A 21,472-nucleotide genomic window follows, 5' to 3' on the forward strand; every position below is an offset into this window, starting at 1 on the left:
TTTTTTGGGGGGGGGGGGCGGGGAACAGGGCTAAAAAAACCCCCAACTCCTTTTTATGTTCAAGGCATAGATAAACACATAGGACACATACAAATATACAGTGTATCTGCAGTATTACATTTTCACTGCGGAGGGAGGTGTTTAGGGAAAAAAATGTCTAAAGCGTCTCCTTAGGAGAATGTTATGTATGGAATGGTATCCCCCAAAGATACATTGAGGTCTTAACCCCAGAACTGTGATCGTGACCTTATTAGGACCCTTATTAGGGTCTTTGAGATGTCAAGTTAGGATGAGGTCAACAGGGTGGACCCTAACCCTGTATAAGTGGATATAAGAAAAGGCCGTGTGGACACACACAGGTTGGGGCCGGCATGACATGACGGTGAGCCAGGGACCCTGGGAGACGGATGTCTGCCTGCAGCACTGTGGCTCAGTCAGCTTCGGTTATTTCAACGCCCCGGTCTATTCCGGCAACCCTACGGCGCTAACATGGGCTTCATGATGGACAAAGGTGGGGGAGCCCTGGCCTTACCTCTCAGAACCACTCAGGAAAGACGAGGGAAGACACCAAACATGGGAGGCCCCTGGCGCACCAGCCACGGCCGACTCTATCCTGAAAGGTGTATTCTAAGATCCCAAGCCAGGACCCGGAAGAGGGAGGTCCAGCACACGTAGAAAAGTGGCTTCTGGAGCCTCTGACCTCTTTAGTCTGTGTAGGGTGGGGAGGGTGATGGGAACAGGGTGGAGACTCAACCCAGAATGCCACCCCTGCCAGACAGGCAGGCCAGCTGCCCCTGTCCCTCTCGGCAGGGGGAGTTCTGAGCAGGGGGACGCAGTGCTATTTTAAAGGGGGAATATGTTCCATTCCTCCCATTCATTGCTACTGACATTCCAGAGAGAACTGTCTCCAGTGAGTGGAAGGAAAGGAAATAATGGAATTTTTTTTTGGAGTCAGGGTCTCACTCTGTCGCCCAGGCTGGAGTGCAGAGGCACGCTCATGGCCACCGCAGCCTCGACCTGCTGGGCTCAGACGATCCTTCCACTTCAGTCTTCCAAGTAGCTGGAACTACAGGCATATGCCACCATGCCCAGCGAATTTTTTGATTTATTGTGGCACTGAGGTCTTGCCAAGTGGCCCAGGCTGGCAATCCTCTCGCCTCTGCCTCCCAAAGTGCTGGGATGACAGGCGTGAGCCACCACCCCTGGATTGGAATCATTTTCTAATATGTTCTTGTACCTTTACGGGGACATTTTTGGGGTCTGATGCTGAGACTGGAGTCCATGGAATATCTTCAAAGGAATGAGCCCCCCCAGCCCCACAGTTCCTGGGTGAGCACAGAAGTGTGTTGGGTGCACATACGTGCCTGGCTCCTCTGTCCCCAACACCCGCATGGGGCCTGAGCCACAGGGGCGTCCTGAGGACTAGTTTGGAATCGCTGGTGGAGGGGTCAGAGACCTGCAGAACTCTCTGAAGCCACGTAGGCCCTCAGAGCTCCCCTCCGCAGATGGCCGAGGGCATCTCGGGCCCCTTTCTCCCAGGAATTTCAGTAACGAATCCGGCCCAGGGAAGGAATTCGCAGCACAGACACAGGGCATCTCCTACCTTCATGGCCAAGGCCAGCAGGGCGCCCTCGGTGGCCTGTCCCATCATGGTGTTGTTCCTGATGACAGCGTTGTTGGCCACACAGCCCGCCTGAAAGGGGGAATGCCAGGGTCTACAGTTAGTGTGAACTTGAGAGAGACCCTGCGCCAGCCTCGACCCGCTGGGCTCCGGCGATCCTTCCGCCTCAGCCTTCCAAGCAGCTGGAGCTACAGGCGCGCGCTACCACGCCCGGCTGATTTTTGATTTATTGTGGAGATGAGGTCTCGCCAAGTTGCCCAGGCGGGTCTCGAACCCGCAGGCTCAGGCAATCCGCTCACCTCAGCCTCCCAAAGCGCGGGATTACAGGCTGAGCCACCGAGCCCGGCTCAGACACGCTCTTTAAAGTAACCCGCCTGGCTCTTTGGACGAAACACAGCGCCTGTTTCTTGACTGTGCTGTATGTCGGTTGTCACAAAGTTCTGCTAAAGAATCCAGTGGGAAGGCAGTGGACGGGTAGTTACGAGGGTGGGGGGACTGGGAGTGACCACTGATGGAACTTGTCTCCATCTGGGGTGACGGAGTGTTCTAGAATTAGATAGTGGTGATGGCTGCACAACTCTGTGAATATACTAAAGCCACTGATTGTATATATATATTTTTTAATTTAAAAAATTACCTTTGAGTCAGGTTCTCACTCTGTCACTCAGGCTGGAGTGCAGTGGCACAGTCATGGCTCACTGCAGCCTCGACCTCCTGGGCTCAGGCGATCCTCCCGCCTCAGCCTCCCGAGTAGCTGGACTATAGGTATGTGCCACCATGGCTGGCTAATTTTTTATTTCTTTTGTAGAGATGAGGTCTTGCTATGTTGCCCAGGCTAGACTGAAACGTCTCGGCTCAAGCAATCCTCCTGCCTCAGCCTCCCAAAGTGTTGGAATGACAGGCGTGAGCCACCATGCCTGGCCTTATTTTTACTTTTTAGAGTCTTGCTCTGTGGCCCAGGCCGAGTGCGGTGGTGCAATCATGGCTCACTGCAGCCTCGACCTCCTGGGCTCAAGGGGCCCTCCCGCCTCAGCCTCCTGAGTCCCTGGGACTACAGGTCCACACCACGCCAGGCTCATTTTGAATTGTCTACTTTAATTGTGTGAATTCTACGGCCTGTGACTTATTTCTCAACTGAAAAAATAAACACTTGGAACATAATACAGAGAGAGAGAGACAAGCCCAGGCGTGAGTGTCCCCTGCCCCTCGCCTCCAGGCTGGTGGGCTGGGCACTCGTGCTGCCTCTCTGAGCTCTTGCTTTCCTCTTCTTGATGCCCAAGAGTCACAGTGTCCGTGACCGGCCACGGAGGCGGGGCCGTGCCCAGAAAGAGCAGCACCTGCCCCGTAGGGAGAGAGCGCCTCATGAAGGCATGAACGCAGCTGACGTGTGGAGGGCCGCCTCTCAGGGTGGGCACCATTGGCCACGCGCTTCTTTTTTATTCTGAGTCAGGGTCTCTCTCTGTCGCCCAGACTGGAGTACAGTGGCGTCATCACAGCTCACTCTTGGGCTTGACCTCTTGGGCTCCAGCAGTCCGCCCTCCTCAGACTCCTGAGTCGTTGGGACGACAGGCATGCGCCACCACACCTGGCTCGTGGTTTGACCTTTTTCGTAGAGATGGAGTCTCGCTGTGTTGCTCAGGCCGGTCTCTGGCCATCCTCCCGCCTTGGCTTCCCAAAGTGCTGGGATGAAGGCGTGAGCCACCGCGCCTACCCTTCCCAGCGTCTCCTCGGCACCTCCTTCGACCCTCCCAGCAGGCAGGGTGAGTATGGCAGGCTCCAGCTCTCCTCTCACCGCTGCGGTTTGGGGTCATTCTTCCACTGCTGTGACAGCCTTACCCCTGGGTGGCTCTGTGGGTGCCAGGAAGTACTTGGCCCACTTGCTGTTCCCCCTGTTGGAGAGGACTCCCGACGCCCCATTGAAGACGCCTGCTTCTACCAGGGCACATTTCACACTCACCTCCACTAACTTTCCCACCGAGACGTTGGAAAATTCCTTAATTACTTCCTTGGACGGCAAGAGACATACGGTCCCTTTGCCGTTGTACCCAACTCCGCTGACCTGCAGGACAAGGCAGAAGAAAGAACTCCACCAAGAGTCAAAAACACGCTCCCCTGTGGGCCCCGACCTCTCTCCTGGGGACCCACCTCGAGGACACAGCCCACATGCAGAGAGGGTTTTAAGTATGAAGATGCTTCCTGCAGGGCTCTGCATGAATCAGGACACCCCGCTGATGACCATGGGGCTGCACATTAGTAAAGTGCAGTATGTTTTCTCGATGGGACATTCTGCAGCCAGGATGGGGTGATGGTTAAGAAAACTGAGTCCTAGCAGAGAAGAGTGAGTATGTTCTAGCATGGGGGTGGGCAAACGTCTTCTCATAGAGTCAGCTGGCAAATACAAAAGCCTGGAAGCCCAGACAAGCTCTGTCACTGCTGCACAATTCCGCCATTGCGCATGTGCGACAGTGGCCATTAGTCACATACCCATACATGGGTGTGGCAGTGTGCTGATAAAACTTTATTCTTGGCCAGGCTCGGTGGCTCAGCCTGTAATCCCAGCATTTTGGGAGGCCAAGGCGAATGGATTGTCTGAGCCCGTGGGCTCAAGACCAGCCCGGGCAACTTGATGGGACCGCGTCTCTGCAAGAAACCAAAAATCAGTCAGGCGTGGTAGCACGCACCTGTAGTTCCAGCCACTTGGAAGGTTGAGGCGGAAGGATCGCCGGAGCCCAGCAGGTCGACGCTGGGGTGGCCGTGAGCGTGCCACTGCACTCCAGCCTGGGTGATGGACTGAGACTACAACTCCAAAACCAAAAACAAAAAAACCTTTTTTCTCAAAAACAAGCCCTGGTCCAGGGCAATAATTTGCTGACCCCTTACTCTGGGAGAAGTTGTGAAAAAAATATCAGGATACGAAATTGCACATTCAGAGAGTTTCCAACTGCTGAGTGCACAGGAGAGAGGCTGAAAAATGCCAAGGATTCATGGTGGTGAGTTTAGCATGGAAAAGGATACTTTTTCTTTTCTTTGAGTCAGGGTCTCACTCTGTTGCCCAGGCTGGAGGGCAGTGGCATGATTACGGTTCACCGCAGCTTTGGCCTCCTGGGCTCAAGTGATCCTCCCATCTCAGCCTCCCGAGTAGCTGGGACGACAGACATGTGCCACCATGCCTGACTAATTTTTAAATTTTTTTTGGGATACAAGGTCTCACTATATTGCCCAGACCGGTCTCAAGCTCCTGGGCTCAAGCAATCCTCTTGCCTCGGCCTCCCAAAGAGCTGGGATTACAGGCATGAGCCACTGTGCATGTAATCCCAGCACTGTGCAGGTTTTCTAGCTTTTAAATTCTATAATGTATTTGTTACAAGTAATAAAAAAATAAAGAAGGCTGCCTGAGCCAGTCCTGGTCCTTGCTGCTGTTTGTGGCAAGGAGATTGTACACTAGCCCTAGTCTATGTCTTCCTTGTTGTGTTCTAGAAGATGCCATGTGCTTTCTCTAGAAAGTAGAGGGTCTGGCTGGGCACATCTTTTTTTGGGACTTCCTACTGGGACTCACCTCGGCACGAAGCCCATCTGAGGTGACCAGCTGGGTCACCGTCATCTCATTGGCGGTCAGGGTTCCTGTCTTATCAGAGCACAGGACATTGCAGCAACCTGGCACAAGAAAAGATCTGTTCACAGAAAAGGAGCCAGCACCCTCCGGCTTATGAAGGGGAGTCGCCCCGATCCCCAAGCCTCCACGCCACCCGCTTTGTGGGAGTCCACCGCCTGGAGTCCCTCACCCAGAGTCTCCACGATCGGCAGCTTCTTCACAATGACTCTCTTCTTGGCCATCCGCAGCACGCCCAGGACCAGCGTGACCATGACGACGATGGGCAGCCCCTCCGGAATGGCCGCCACGGCCAGGCTGGATCGATAGGTCAGATGGTCAACGGTGCAATCACAGCTCACCACAGCCTCAACTGCCTGGGCTCAGGCGATCCTCCCTTCCCAGCCTCCCAAGTAGCTGGGACTACAGGCACACGCCACCACACCCGGTTCATTTAAAGAAGTTTTTTGTGACAAGGTCTTGCTATGTTGCCCAGGCTGAGCTCAAACTCCTGGGCTGGAGCGATCCTCCTGCCTCGGCCTCCCAAAGGGCTGGGATGACAGGCGTGAGCCACTGCGCCCGGCAGGGCCCCTTTAACGTGCACTTAAGGATGTGAATTCCCATCAGGGTTGGCGATGCTTTGGCTCGCGAAGATTGCCTCTGGTGTCCCCAGTGTCCCAGAGTTCTGTTCCCCGTTCCCAAGCCCATGGTGTATCCGTCTCCTCCCTCAGTATCCATTGCCCTGAGCACTTCCCTGCCAGCCCTGCTCTTTGGGAAGGGACCGGTCTGTCAGTCATCCACACCTCAGTGTGAATTAGCGCGTCAGTTGTGCTTTTTAAGCACTTTGCATTTAAATCATTCTCATTTATTGAAAAGAAAAGTCTTTGGGTCCCATGAAAGGGATTTCAGGAGTCAGACAACGGGTAGAATTTTGGGCTTTATAGGGCTCCTCCCTGGGTCTCCTGAATGTTACTTTTCATTAGTTTAGACAAGTCCTGAGAGGAAGCCAAAGAAATGAAAGTCCATGGAGGTCAAAGGCCACAGCTGTGCCTGGGTCTCCTGAAGGGTGTTCCGGGGGGTCTGCTGCTGCTTTTTCGTTACCCCTCCAACTCTCTCGGGACCTGGGGACCCCACCCTCCCATGGCCAGTGCTGCTTGGATTAGAGGAGGGCACGTGACCCTGGCTGAGCCAATGAGCTTCTCTCTTGGTACCGAGCTTGGGACTGAGGCCAGGGTGTCCTGTGGGGATGCCAACAGGTGCGGGGTGGGGTGGGGGTGTCACAAGGGGGCTCATCTGCCCCCTTTGGCCGAGGTTCCACAGCATCGAGCCGCTGGCCCCCACGCCCTGCTTCTGAGCTGGTAAAATGATAGGAAGCCTGGCACCTGCTTTGAAACAGTCCGGGGGTGGGTGGCATGGATTGGGCCAGGCTGGCTGAGAGTAGATGGCTGCTGGCGACTGTTGGCTACACAGGGGTCACTTCGCCAACCCCCCACTTACAAAGGCTTGGAAAATGTAAAACCAGATATGAGAAGGGTCCCTCAGTGGAGAGATGGACACACCCAGTGTGGTCTGTCTTCCAAGGGAATATTATTCAGCCATGAGAAGGTGGCACAGACACGCGTGGCAAGGCGGGTGAGCCTGGAAACACGACGCTGCGTGAAGGAAGCGGACTCGAAGGCCACGTACTGTGTGAACTCATTCACGCAGCACGTCCGGCGCAGGGAAGTCCGTGGAGACAAGAAGCAGATGAGTGCTCGCTTGGGGCAGGGGTGGGTGGACAGAACGAGAGTGAGAGTTGACGGGCGTGGGCTTTCTTTTTGTTGATTTTCTCTCTCTTCCTCTCCCCTTGCCCACCTCTCTCTCTCAATACATATATCCATATATATATATATTATATGTATATATTGTCCTGGCTGGTCTTGAACTCCTGGGCTCAAGTGATCCTCCCATCTTGGCCTCCCAAAAGTGTTGGGACGACAGGCATGAGCCACTGTTTCGGCCACAGGGTTTCCTTCTTTCCTTTCCTCCCTCCCTTCCTGGATTTTGCCCAGGTTGGAGTGCAGTGGCATACTCATGGCTACTGTAGACGTGACCTTTTGAGCTCAGGGAATCCTTCCACCTCAGCCTTCCAAGTAGCTGAGACTACAGGCGGGCACCACCGGCCCAGCTACTTTTTTGATTTATTGTAGAAACAAGGTCTTGCCAAGTTGTCCAGGCTGGTCTCGAACCCCTGGGCTCAGGCAATCCTCTCGCCTCCGCCTCCCCAAGTGCTGGGATTTCAGGCGTGAGCCACCGCACCCAGCCCTTTCCGAGGTGATAAGAAAATGTTCTAAAAGGGGTTGTAGTGATGGTTGCATATATCTGTGCATGTACTAAAAGCCATTCCATGGTATCCTTTAAAAAACGTTAAAAAAAAGTTTTTATAGAGATGGGATCTTGCTATGTTCTCAGGTTGATCTCGAACTCGTGGCCTCAAGTGGTCCTTCTGCCTTGGCCTCCCAAAGTGCTGGGATTATAGGCGTGAGCCACCATGCCTGGCCTAGATGGTATACTTTAATGGGCGGATGATGTGGAATGTGAATTATGTCTCATCCAAGCTGTTTAAGAACGAAGAAAAGAAGCCTTGGCTGCAACTTGGAGGTAGGGCAGGTGGGGTTAAGGCTGACCAGATCCCTGTTCCCAAGTCTTTGCCTGAGGCTTTGCTGAGGGGCAGGGATACTTAAAAGTCACTTAAAACCGGCTCGGGGCGGGCTCGGTGGCTCAGCCTGTAATCCCACGCCTTTGGGAGGCTGAGGTGAGTGGATTTGCCTGAGACCGCCAGTTCGAGACCCGCCTGGGCAACTTGGCGAGACCTCATCTCTACAATAAATCAAAAAATTAGCCGGGCGTGGTAGTGTGCGCCTGTAGTTCCAGCTACTTGGAAGGATGGCCGGAGCCCAGCAGGTGGAGGCTGCGGTGGCCGGGAGCGGCCACTGCACTCCGGTCGGGGCGACAGAGTGAGACTCCAACTCAAAAAAAAAAAAGTCACTTAAAAGAAGCTTCCAGTGCTCTCGCCAAAGGGATCCCTCTATCATTTCTAGAGAGAAACTGTTGTGGGGGATTGGGAGGTTTGGGGGATTCCTGTCACCTGAGAACAACCAGAAAAACCACAGCAGGCGAAGGTCAATGTCTCCCCTCCCCATCTCCACCCTTGGAAGCCCCGCAAGACACACGGGACCCAGGTCGCAAGTGAAATGGGCCCGACCCAGTGACCGAGTAACGCTGAGGGGTGGCAACCCCATGGCCCAGGCCCTACCCTCAGCAAAGAGCCGCTCCCCTGCAGCCACCTGGACCATCGCAGCACCCAGTGTCCCCAGACTTTCCGTGCTTCCCCAGAGAAACTGGGAACCTAGTATCTTTTTCAGGCAAAGTCCCGATGTAAACATTAAAAATTTTTTCACGCGTGGAGATGGGGTCTCAAACTGCTGGCCTCAAGTGATCCTCCCAGCTCGGTTTCCCAAAGTACTGGGATGACGGGCATGAGCTCAAAGCCTCAATTTTTAGACATTGGCAACAAATTCCAATTTCAAAATCGATACCGTTCGAGCGCAACATTTTCTGGCTCCATCTCACACAGGCACGGCCTGTCTTCCACCCTCTGCATAAGGACACCCTGCAAAGGACTGCAGATATCCTGTACGCATCTGCCGGGTGAACGGTGGTGAGTTTCCGCCTGGCTGGGTCAATAGTCAGAAAACCCAGTGAGGATCTCCTTCAACCTGAATCCCACGGGGCTACCATGCTTCATCAAAGCCAAGACACCACTGATTGTGGAGAGCACCATTACCTAGGGCAGCACGGGGAAAGAAACAGACACTGCCAGTCGGTCGGTAACACCCTGCCTCTCTAGCGATCGCGTACCGGAAGCAGCCTGATCTCAGAGGAGTTAAAATGTGAAGAAGAGCCTGCATCTTAGAATCAAAGAAATATGGCATATGAAGGGTGAGCCTTCACCCCGAGACGACGGAACGTCACCCAAGCTTATATAAACCAAGATCAGGGAATTTGGTCTGGGGGCTATGCCTGGTTTCCGTGGGGACAGCCAGAAAGCTCCCTTGGGTTTATGGCCCAGGATGACAAGACCAGCTAAGCAAACATTTGTGGAGGGTTACAGTGGGGACATTCCCCTAATGACCCAGGAAGGGCGTTTGTGTATGCACCTCGATATGTGTGGCGTGATAAAAAAAATGAATCCGCAAACTAATAAAGATTAGAATGGACCAGGAAAAGCAAACGCTCCGGGTCGCCTTGAATGTCATTCAAGGCGCGGGGGATTAGGCTCAAGTCTTTAAAAGAACAATTCTTTCATTTTATTTATTTTGGAAAATCTCCTTGCTGGCTGCTCTGCTGGTTCTACCTTCTGACTCAGGGGTTTTGGGTGACTTTAATCTGCTGCTAAAAACTGAAAAACCTCATGCTTGCAAAATCACAAGTGAAAGACGTACACTGTCCCTCAAGGGCAAGTCCACCCCGTCTCAAGTGGGATGAACAGGCTGACAAGGAATCAGAAATGACCAAATAGGCCAGGTGCAGTGGCTCACGCCTGTCATCCCAACACTTTGGGAAGCCGAGGCGGGAGGATTGCTTGAGCCCAGGTGTTCGAGACCAGCCTGGGCCACAGAGCGAGACCTCATCTCTACAAAATAAAAAAATAAAAAAAATTAACTGGGCATGGAGGATTGCCTAGCCCAGGAAGCCAAGGTTGCGGTGAGCTGTGCGTGTGCCACTGCACTCCAGCCTGGGCAACAGAGACCCCGACTCAAAAAAAAAAAGCAGAATCTCAGGCCACGCCCAGCCCCCTGAGTTGGGAAAGTGGCAGTGTGTGTTTTAACAAGCTCTCTTAGGGACCCTCACGTGCTTACACTCTGTGAGTTCGGCTGTCGAGGAGACCACGATGGGCCAGGTGCAGTCCAGAGGTCACTCTGTCACCTGGGACACCACCATCCACAGCTCAGCTCAGCTTCCTGCTCCCTCCGGCCGCTCTCCCAGGGCTCCCCCCTCCCACCTCCTTCAGTCACTGTATCTGGTGGCCAATACTTTCCATCTGTCTTTTCCCTAAGAGTCACCGACCCAGCGTGGCATGGTGTTTTGAGGAGTGGAGAGAAGGGGACCGCAAGCTCGCCCGTCATCTGTCTGTCGCCGACCGCATCGCCTGGTCCTGCCTGCAGGCCTCCCTTGGTGTTCCCCAGCCGCGCCAAGGGCGCTCCCACCCCCAGGCCTCTGCCCTGCTGTTCCCCTGCCTGGAACGCCCTTCCAGCACCTCCCGCAGCTGACCCTCAACTCCTCCAGCCTCCCCTGGCTGCCTTCCAGGTCACGCCCCTCCTGCCTCCCTTTTAATCTCTCTCAGCAGGGTCTCCTTTGTGGCACTGGTGGCACGTTGCAATTCTTTTTATTAATCTGCTTAAGTGATTAACATTTACTTTCCCCACCAGCCAGAAAACTCCACAGCGGCAGAGACCTGACCCATGCTGGACTGGCCCTTACGATGTCAATAGTCAGTCAACAGATCTTTGGTCAATATTTGTGGGGTAAACAGAGAAGCCCACTGCCCATGGCTGCCAAGGACAGGAAGTGGGGGGGGGCGAGACAGGCACTTGTCTTGGATCAGACGCTGGGGTCTGACGTCTGTCTGTCCCATGCCCTGACTCTGTAACCATGGGCCCATGATCCGTAAGGGGAGACCAGATCTGTAAAGGGGAGGCCAGCCTTACTCCATGGGGCTGCATGAGGATGGTCCGGGGTCATCTGTTCCACTCCTGTGCCTGATCCTTGCCCAGCACCAACAAGCTCTGGTCCCCGCACCCCCTTCGATCTCTTTTTTTTTTTTTTTGAGTTGGGGTCTCACTCTGTCGCCAGGCCGGAGTGCAGTGGCATGCTCACAACTCCTGCAGCCTCGACCTGCTGGACTCAGGCAAGCCTTCCGCCTCAGCCTTCCAAGTAGCTGGAACTACAGGCCCGCACCACCATGTCTGGTTAATTAAAAAAAAAATTTATTGTAGAGATGAAGTCTTGCCAAATTGCCAGGGCTGGTCTCCAGCCCCTGGACTCAGATAATCCTCTCGCCTCGACCTCCCAAAATGCTGGGGTTACAGGCGTGAGCCACCACTCCCGGCTGTCCCACAGATTCTTTATTCCACAGAGACCTGCTGGAAGGGTAGAAGGAGGGACCCATGAGAAGGAACCACGGCTGTCTTTTCACAACCTCTCAAATCCCAATGCTGGGTGCTGAACACGAAGGAGACTTGAGAAAACCAATGGTTGGCACATGCCGTCAGCACCCCCTGAGCTCATAGGAAGGCAAGTGCTCGTTGGGGCCCGTGGAGATGGCTCCGTGCAGGAGAGGAAGTCAGGAAGCCCCGGCTGGTTTGAGGTCAAGGCTTCATCACCGAGGGCTTCCCCCACCCGTTCTCATGGCCAGTTGCAAAAAAAAGCATGAGCCGGGCATGTGTTCAGGGAAAAAGGCCTAAAATTGAGCAGGAACAACTGAACAGCACCACAGCCTTATTTTTAGGGATCCGGATAGTCTGGAGGGGAAGTTCAGACCTGGTATTTATCCACTTATTTATAGATTATTGAAAGCCAAAAACTTAAAGGTAATTAGCTATTAATATAGCTTTTTTTTCTTTTCATACTGATAATTCTCCTTTAAAGATAGTCTGATGTGGTTTGAAGTCTGTGTGTCTCATAGGGTTTTTTGTTTTTTGTTTTTGGAGACAGTCTCACTCTGTCACTCAGGCTGGAGGGCAGTGGCATGATTTCAGCTCACTGCAGCCTTGACTCCTGGGCTCAAGCAATCCTTCGGCTTCACCCTCCCCAGTAGCTGGGACTACAGGTACGTCCTATCACACCTAGCACATTTACAACATTTTTTTCCTAGAGAGGAAGTCTCACCATGTTGCCCAAACTGGTCTCGAACGCCTCAGCTCAAGCGATCCTCCTGCCTCAGCCTCCCAAAGTGCTGGGATGACAGGTGGAGGCCACTGCACCTAGCCTCATTATAGGATGTAAATATTTCTGAAGGTAAAAAGCCTTATTTTGGCTTAGCATTAGTCTGAAATGTTTTCCAAATATCTGTCATTTGTGTTTTGCTTTTATGGTTTTTGTCCCCTCTGTGCAAGAATCGCATAACATTCTTTTTGATCATAAGTATTTTTACATGCTCCCAGATTTGGTGTTATGGACTTTGTTAAACACATGGCTTAACAAAGTGTCTAAAGCCAGACATAGCCTTGTCCAATTTCCATTCATTCAAAAAACAGTTCCTGAATGCTTTGGTAACGCGGCACACCCCGGCCACATGTTGATTTTGCCACCTGTCCCTAAGTTAACGCGTACCAAGCAGTGTGATTGAAAAAGTCAGGCACTGGGAATTTTTAAAGACCTACCTTTGAATCTGCTCTGTTGCTAATTGCCAGGCAACTGTGAGCATCCACGTATACACAGGCAAGCCTCGCTATGTACCATAGACAAGTATACCCAATACCATGTACCATGATGGGTGCACCGATACTGTGTGCTATACAATGTCCCACAGCCACTCACACCTGGCCCTTAAAGCAAGGTTCTCTTGCCCTGGGGTTCCCGACCCCTGGGTCGTGGACCAGTATGGGTCCGTGGCCTGTTAGGAACTGGGTCGCACAGCAGGAGGTGAGTGGTGGGTGAGTGGAGCTCTGCCTCCTATCAGATCAGCTGCAGCATTAGAGTCTCCTAGGAGTGCGAACCCTATTGTGAACCCATGAGGGATCTAGGTGGCAGCTCCTTATGGGAATCTAACGATCCCCCTCTTCCATTCGTGGAGAAACTGCCTTCCACGAAACCTGTCCCCGATGCCAGAAAGGCTGGGGACCCCTACTCTTACCCACCTGGTCAGCACTGGGAGAGCTGCCCCCTAGACACCTCCATGTCCCAGCACACACAGGGATGCCTCAACCCACCAGGAGCTGTGTGTGCTGTAATCTGCTATAACAATCGATATAGCACGGGTGCTTGCGACAACAGTTTACTTTTTATAGAGAACTCAGAAGGGCTTCAAGGACCCTTTCAACAGCAGCACTCTTCGTCACCTGTTCCATACTGTCCTTCCGTTTTTTTAATTGATGTATTATTTGCAGACCATAAAATTCACCCCTTGGAAGCATTAATATATAATCCAGTCATGCTTAGTAAGTGCAGAACTGTTCACCCGTCACCCCAAGTGATTTGAGAACACTTTCTTCACCCCCAAAAGAAACCCATAACTGTTAGCCATCCCACCCCATCTGTGCACCCCGGCTCCTGGCACACACTCTCTAAAGGGTGACCTATTTTCAGGCATTTTATATAAATGAAGTCATATAATGTGTGGTCTTTTGCCACTGGGTTCTTTCGCCTAGCAAAAGGGATTCGGTCCACGTTGTGGCATGAGCTGGTATCTCTGGCCCATCTGTGGCTGCACAGTATTGTGTGTTTGCTGTTTCATGTACTCATCAGTTGATGGGAAACTGGGCTTGTTTATGTAGTGTGTTTGATGTATTAATTATTATTAATATGCATACTTTTAATACGTAATTATGAATATACATGATTTAAAAACAGATATTAAATAACTGTCCACGTATCCGCTACAACTATCTTGCAGACACCAGTGGCATATGCATTACCTGCTGGGAACCACTGGGCTTGGCATGAGCCTAGAACTGTGTCCTGTGATCCCCGTGTTCTGGAAGGGCCCCCAGCCTCCTTCAGCGGGACGTACCCAGTGAGTGACAGCCTCCAGCACTCTGCTTCCTCGCCGCCCTGGGCAAGCAGCCACGAAGAGCTCCCGGCAAAGCCATAGCACTGCACGCACCAGGCTGCCCATCTCGAGGACCCAGAGGCTTGAGACTAGTTACTAGAATCCCCATGCAGAGGAAGGACAGGACCCCTTGGTTTAAAGTCAAGCTCTCCATTGTTCACGATAGCAAGAACCTGAAACCAACCATGCTGTCCATCAAAAGAGGACTGAATTAAAAAAATGTAGTACATATATACGATGGAATACCACGCAGCCATAAAAAAGAACAAAATCATGAATTTCGCAGCAACCTGGATGGAGCTAGAGTCTATAATACTGAGTGACCTCTCACAGAAACAAAGATCTGAGTATCGCATGTTCTCACTCATATAGTGGACCTTGATCATCCAACACACTACCATAAGAAAAGGACTGACAGTGGTGGGGAACTATGGGGGGGAGAGGGGAAGGGAGGTGGGATTAATGGTAGTCAATATCTGTCTGGGGAAGGGGAGACACCCCTTATCAACAAGGCTGCCTGAACGAAGCATATTTGTATACCTAACCCTTAACTGTACCCCACAATATCAAAATAAAAAAATTGATATAAAAAAAGAACAATCTTTGTGTTCCAAGTATGTTTTACAATTTAAATTTAATAAAACTAGAATTTACCATGTATACCATATATTTTACCATTTATTCCATTTTACATTAACAAAAAATCTGCTGGAAAAAATGTTTATCATATGATGGTTAAATAGACATCTCACATATCAAATACTTGTATTTATCTTTGCTTCTTAGATGCTAAAATACCAATTATAATCATGGTTAAATGTACTATTAAGCCAAAAAATGATCACAAATAATGAGAAAAAGGTAAACAACAAACCTATCTTTGCAAATAAAAAAATAAAAAATAAAGTCAAGCTCTCTGGCCAGGTATGGTGGCTCATGCCTGTAATCCCAGCACTTTGGGAGGCCGAGGCGGGAGCATGACTTGAGCCCAGGAGATGGAGATCAGCCTAGCAACAAAGCGAGACCTCGTTTCTATAAAAATTAAAGAAAAAATCAGCTGGGTGTGGTGGCGTGAGCCTGTGGTTCCAGCTACTTGGAGGCAGAGGCAGGAGGAGTGCCTGAGCACGAGAGGTCAAGGCTGAGGTAGCCGTGATCGTGCCGCTACACTCTGGTCTGGGAGACAGAGTGAGACCCTGACTTGAATAATAATAACAATAATAAGTGCCCTGACTCCCAGCCTTGCCTTCACCATGCGGCCTTGTACTCTCTGCCTGCTGCCCTTACAGTTTTTTCTGTAAAACGAAAAGGGCTTGGACTGAGTTCTACACTAGTACAAAGAGCAGCCACTCACTACGCACCGCCTATCATGTAGGCACAACCACAGACGGGCTCATTTAATCCTCTCAGTGACCCCAGGAGAGGGATGGCTCATATTCCTGCTTTACAGAATGGGAAACCGAGGTACAGAGAGCTCAGAGGCCAGCCAGTGGCCAGAGCAGGATTTAAGCCGAGGGAGGCTGGCTCCGGGATCCACGCTCTTGGCCAGGAAGACCCAAGCTCGGGGACAAAGAGCGACAGGAGAGAACCCCGGGTCACATGCCTCTGCTCAGTCTGCAAGCATCCACCAGGCAACCCCTGCTTCCGCTGAGGCCTCCCACCTTCTGCACAGGGAAGGGCCCGGTGCCATTGAACGCACTGACAAGGCATAGGCCAGCCACGGCGCCCTTACCTGACCCCAATGGTGAACATGCTGAGAAGCTGCTTTCCCTGCAACCAGCCAATGAACATGATGAGACCTGGAGAGAGACAAGAGACACACGTCTACACACGTACATGCACAGGCACACGCCTAAAGGTGTGTCACACTCATTGCTTCATGGAGCTCGCTGAAATCCACACACCGGGAAAGGGGCACCCGCAGATACTTCTGTTTTGTTTTGTTTTTTTGAGTTGGAGTCTCACTCTGTCGCCCAGACTACAGTGCAGTGGCTGCTCCCAGCCACCGCAGCCTCGACCTGCTGCTGGGCTCTGGCGATCCTTCTGCCTCAGCCTTCCAAGTAGCCGGAACTACAGGCACACGCTACCACGCCCGGCCAAATTTTGATTTATTGTAGAGATGAGGTCTCACCAAGTTGTCCAGGCGGGTCTCGAACTCGCAGGCTCAGGCAATCCACTCATCTCAGCCTCCCAAAGTGCTGGGATTACAGGCTGAGCCACCGAGCCCGGCCCGCAGATACTTCTGACATGCCCTTCTCATTTTTTAAGGAAGGTATTTTTATACCCTCGAAAAAACTCATTTTATTTTCTCAGAAAAGGTTCAAGGCAAGTTTAAGTCTTTTTTTTTTTTTTTGAGTCAGAGTCACCCTCGGTCACCCAGGCTGGAGTGGCATGCTCACGGCCACCACAGCCTCGACCTGCTGGGCTCGGGAGATCCTTCTGCCTCAGCCTTCCAAGTAGGTGGAATCACAGGCGCACACCACCATGACCAGCTAATTTTTTGATTTATTGTAGAGAAGCGGGCTTGTCAAGTTGCCCAGGCTGGTCTCGAACCGCTGGACTCAGGCAATCCTCTTATCTCCACTTCCCAAAGTGCTGGGGTTACAGGCATGAGCCACCGCGCCTGGCCTAAGGCAAGTTTAAGTTAAAGAAACAATTGGTTTATTTTGGGCGGTCTGCAAGCATTTACATATTTTCCCCAAACCTCCCCCAGATGCTGTGTGTATCTGGGACATCCCCCCTGCTGTGTTTGAGGTGACAAATGACAGCCGCTCCTGCGATGGGCCCACAGGACACTGTTTTTAAACTGTCTGATGCTGTGGTGTTTGTGGTTCAATATCCTCCCTTTTCCATTCTCTCATCAGTAACTTTCCCAGTGTTCACTGAACACCAGGTACTGCACAGGTGACTGGAGACGTGGCGATGGTCACAGATGGCACCTCGGGGCAGGAGTGGCAAGGGCTGCACAGAGTGGCAGGGACCGTGAAAGTTCACGAGATGCCCTGGCAATGAGGAAGAGCCCTGGGACCGCCAGGTGCTGCCGCAGCTTCCTCATCTGCAAAATGGGGGAAACCACCATGCCTCCCTTAAGGAGGCGGACCCAGGGTGAAGATGCAACAATCCTCCTGGAGTGCTCTGCACAGCTCTTGGCCCAGAGTAAACACCCGATGGTTTACTGTCGTCGCCATCACTGTCAGAAGCGAGAAGGGAACAGAAGGGGTTGGGGGTCGCCTGGTGACGCCCTCGGAGAGCTCGCTAAAGATCACCAGCTTGGCTTTGCAGGGAGCAGAGACCAGGGGCATTCAGTGCTGGACGGTGGTGGGGCGTGTAAGTGTGGGGGGCACAGGGTGAGGGTGTCATATCTGCCGGTTTTTGCTGTTTGGCTTTGGGTGTACGGTTATCAGCTACAGAACTCAGTCATCAACTGACAACTTTGCTGGAATCCAAAGGAACTCACATGAAATAGATCAGAGGGGGAGGGCTGTTGGAAAAAGAGGTGGGGCAGTGAGCCTGCAGCCCCGCCCACCAAAATGTGCCCGCCCACTAGGAGCACACCCCACCCACCAGGAAAGCGCCCCGCCCACTAGGAACGTGCTCCGCCCTGTGGCCTTCCTGGAGTGGGAACCTGGGCTCACAAGGGTCCACAGCGCACATCTTCCAAGTCCACCTTCAGTGTCTTTACATTGGCAGCTTGACATTGGCCACATTGGGAGTCCTGACACCACGGGAATTGGCACACGCTGCCTGACCTAGAGAGCGTTTGCCAGCGCCACTGCTTCCCTGCATCCCCCCGCGGGCCTCTAGGAATCCATGGAAACCAGTTTCAACTCCCCATCCCCCTACCAGCAGGTCTTGAAATGTTGTAAAGAAGAATGTCAGCCCGGTGCAATGGCTCATGCCTGGAATCCCAGCACTTTGGGAGGCAGAGGCAAGAGGATCGCCCGAGCCCATAAGTTTGAGACTAGCCTGGGCAACTTGGTGAGACCTTGTGTTTACAATAAGTAAAAAAATCAGCCGGGTGTGGTGGTGCGAGCCCATTACTTGGGAGGCTGAGTTGGAAGCATCACCACTGCACTCCAGCCTGGGTGACAGAATGAGACTCTGACTCAACAAAAAAAGAAAAGAAAAGAAGACCATTTGAGTGGTCTCAAGGGGCGTTGTCATGGACACATCAGTTGAATTCTGTTCTAATTTAACTTCAGGGGTAAAGACCGATACAATACAACCTCGTAGGACTTGGTACTTATAAAAACAAACCAATTTCATCTTGTGAATGAAAGTTGACCATCTGCCTTGAAGCTCTGTGTCCCCGAGGTAGAAAGATAGTGCTCTTTTTTTTTTTTTCTGTGAGTTGGAGTCTCACTCTGTCACCCAGACTGGAGTGCAGTGGCCGCTCCCGGCCACCACAGCTTCGACCTGCTGGGCTCCGGCGATCCTTCTGCCTCAGCCTTCCGCGTAGCCGGAATTACAGGCATACGCCACCACGCCCTGTTGATTTTTTGATTTATTGTAGAGATGAGGTCTGGCTGCCCAGGCGGGTCTCGAACCCGCGGGCTCAGGCAATTCACTCACCTCAGCCTCCCAAAGGCGCGGGATTACAGGCTGAGCCACCGCCCTGCGATAAATGCCCGGGCCCATCCTGTCAGCCAGGACGGGTGTCTGGAAAGGCCTGGATAGTAAATAGGCCTGGATAGTAAAGAGCTGGGCTTTGTGGGTCATGTGGTCAACTCAATTTGTCCTTGTCGCTTGAAGACTGCCACAGACAACACGCAAATGGCAGGCCTGTGTTCCAGTAAGATGTGACTAATGAACACTGACATGTGAATTTCCTATGATTTTCACCAAATGAGACATTATTCTTCTTTTGATTTTTAAAAATTCATTTAAAAGTGCAAAAAATATTCTCGGCTTGCTGGCCATACCCAAGCAGGGAGCAGACTGAATGTGGCCTGGGAGCCACCGTTTCCGATTGCTGTTCTAGGATGCACACGGGGCCCTGGGCATTCTCTTCTGCCAGGAATGTCTGACGATCCCTGAGGAAGCAGGTGAAGGATGGCCATGCCGAGCTGCTTTCCCCTGCTGTGTCCCGACAGACAGCACCAATCCATCACCGTGGCTTTCACCACTGAGCCTGAGCATCCCAGGCTCACGGAGAGCAGGTGGGGTTTGCTCAGGATTCCACACAATGGAAGGATGAGCCGACACAGAATGCACGTGCCTGCCCGCTGCCCCCCTGTCTCCTCCAAGTTTCCCAACCACTCTCAACACGGGAGAGGAGACCCGCCTTGGGGTCAGGGGGAGGAGGGTGCATCTTCCTCCCCAATGAATCAGCCCTGGGACAATGAGCAAGCTGCTTAACCCCTTTGAGCCTCAGTCTCCTCATCCATAAAATGGGATAACAAAATTACCATGAACGGTTATTAATGAGGATCAGCTGGAGTAACATGGTAAAAGTTGAGCACAGCATCTGACTCGGAAGTGTCCGGTAATACACGGACACGACCATGGCAACCACCTCTCGTAACCCGGCAGGCGTGAGGCAATTCCTGTGTGTTAGCTCAGCAAATGCTCACAAGCCATCCTCTAGGAAGAAAGATGGGCTTATGCCTCCCTTTGTAGAAAGGACCAGCACAGCACAGAGGTGCTATAGCTTGCCTGGGTCACAAGGGCAGGATTGGCGTGGCAGCCCCAGCCATCTGGCTCCGGGTTGCACCCTTTTACCCACTTGGCTAAACTCACCACCGCCTACCCGTGGTAAGGGACTGGGAGATACACCCATGTTTCTGAATACATTCCTCCTATCCTCGCTTGGTAACTTTCTGTTCATCCTGCAAGACCCACTTTGATATTTCCTCCTCGGAGCTTTCCCAGCCCTCCCAAGCATGATGAACAGCTGCTTTCACACTTCATATGTGTCCAGGTGTCTCCCCGTACTGGACCGGGTCTCTTCTAAGGACAGAAACGGTGTGTGATGCACCGTGGTGGTTTCAGAACCCACCGCGGGGTCTAGAGTGTCGCAGGACACTCACTAAGTGAATTAATGCATCCGGCGGGCAGACGTACAACAAAACTTCTGCTGGGTGGGACGGCAGTTTCTCCCTAGAACCTTCTCTAGCTCTGCAGTTTCAGCCAGACTCAGGAACACCCTCCTCCCCATCACTGCACAGGCTCTGGGCAGCGGTGTGTTCTTTTCTTAAATGATTCGCTCAACACATATTGATCGAGAATCTGCCGTGGGCCAAGCACTCGTTGACCCTAAAGGCTGAGATGAAGGACACAGAAGCAAGGAGCTGGGAAGAGCAGGAAGAAGCCGATAAAGAGACCACGGCACCCCTCCCCCGGCACTCCCTCCCCCCACCAGAGGTGTCAAGTCAAGGTCTGCAGTATCATGTCAGTGCTGTTGGGTGGGTTGCCAGAGGCCGGGCGGCATGGGCTGCTTAGAAGCATGGAGATGTGGCTGGGTGCACAGCTGAACTACAGTTCCCAGCCTCCTTTGTGGTGAGGTAGGCCATGAGACTCCATCCTGGACCATAAAAATGGGCCAGAGGGATGCCTTCACCTCCTGGTCCGCTCGCCTTCAAGCCACCCCCCCACCAAGCCTCCACATTCTCTCTTTCCCACCTGCCGGCTGAGTGGAATTATGGCCTCCAAGCACCTAGAGGAAGACAGAGCAACAATATAGCAGGGCCCTGGGCCCAGGCCCGAGTCAGCGTTTGCAGGTGAGCCATTCAGGAAAGCTGTGTCTCCCATGACAGCCATGAAGATACAGGGGCTGCTGGTTACAGTGGCCAGCCTGGCCCAACGAATACGGCAACACCCTCTGGGGGCGTCTCTGATCCCAATCTCCACGCTGTGTGCAGGCGGGCAGCAAGAAATGGCCATGGGGAGGCCTCTCCGACTCCAGAACCTGCACAGAAGCCATACACTCACCAATTATGCCAAAGGAGGAGAGAGTCAGCTGCTTCCCCAGCTTGTCCATGCTTTTCTGTAAAGGCGTTTTGGGCGTCTGGAAACAAGAGACAAGGGGATTGTTAAACAGGAACCCAGAAGCACGCCCTGGATTCTGCCTGGCTTTTACAAAAATGGGCTGGGCTCAGTGGCTCACACCTGTAATCCCAGCACTTTGAGAGGCCGAGGCGGGAGGACTACTTGAGCCCAGGAGTTGGAGACCAGCCTGAGCAACATAAGGAGACCTCATCTCAAATTAAAAAACGAAACGAAACAACAAGAACGTATTCACCCTGCTGTGGGCTACAGCCCGATCGGAGGATACACCTAGGTTCAGATTCACTGATTTGGACACTTAAGATCCATGCATGGCCGGGTTCGGTGACTCAACCTGTAATCCCGCGCTTTGGGAGGCCGAGGTGAGTGAATTGCCTGAGTCTGCGGGTTCGAGACCCGCCTGGGCAACTTGGCGAGACCTCATCTCTACAATAAATCAAAAAATTAG

The 21,472-nt window shown here is 52.5% G+C and overlaps 1 protein-coding gene across 1 annotated transcript in view; it reads right to left on the reverse strand.

Moving 5' to 3' along the window:
* The window catches only part of ATP2C2 (ATPase secretory pathway Ca2+ transporting 2), an 86,160-nt gene that overhangs the window by 15,801 nt on the left and 48,887 nt on the right, over positions 1 to 21,472 (reverse strand). The window contains 6 exon segments of the mRNA XM_008057816.1: positions 1,604 to 1,693; positions 3,579 to 3,680; positions 5,178 to 5,275; positions 5,404 to 5,528; positions 15,752 to 15,818; positions 20,950 to 21,025. Coding sequence (XP_008056007.1) covers positions 1,604 to 1,693; positions 3,579 to 3,680; positions 5,178 to 5,275; positions 5,404 to 5,528; positions 15,752 to 15,818; positions 20,950 to 21,025 — 558 coding nt within the window.

This window comes from Carlito syrichta, unplaced genomic scaffold (assembly GCF_000164805.1).
Source record: "Carlito syrichta isolate Samal-C Ts95f unplaced genomic scaffold, Tarsius_syrichta-2.0.1 Scaffold303130, whole genome shotgun sequence".
NCBI lineage: Eukaryota > Metazoa > Chordata > Mammalia > Primates > Tarsiidae > Carlito > Carlito syrichta.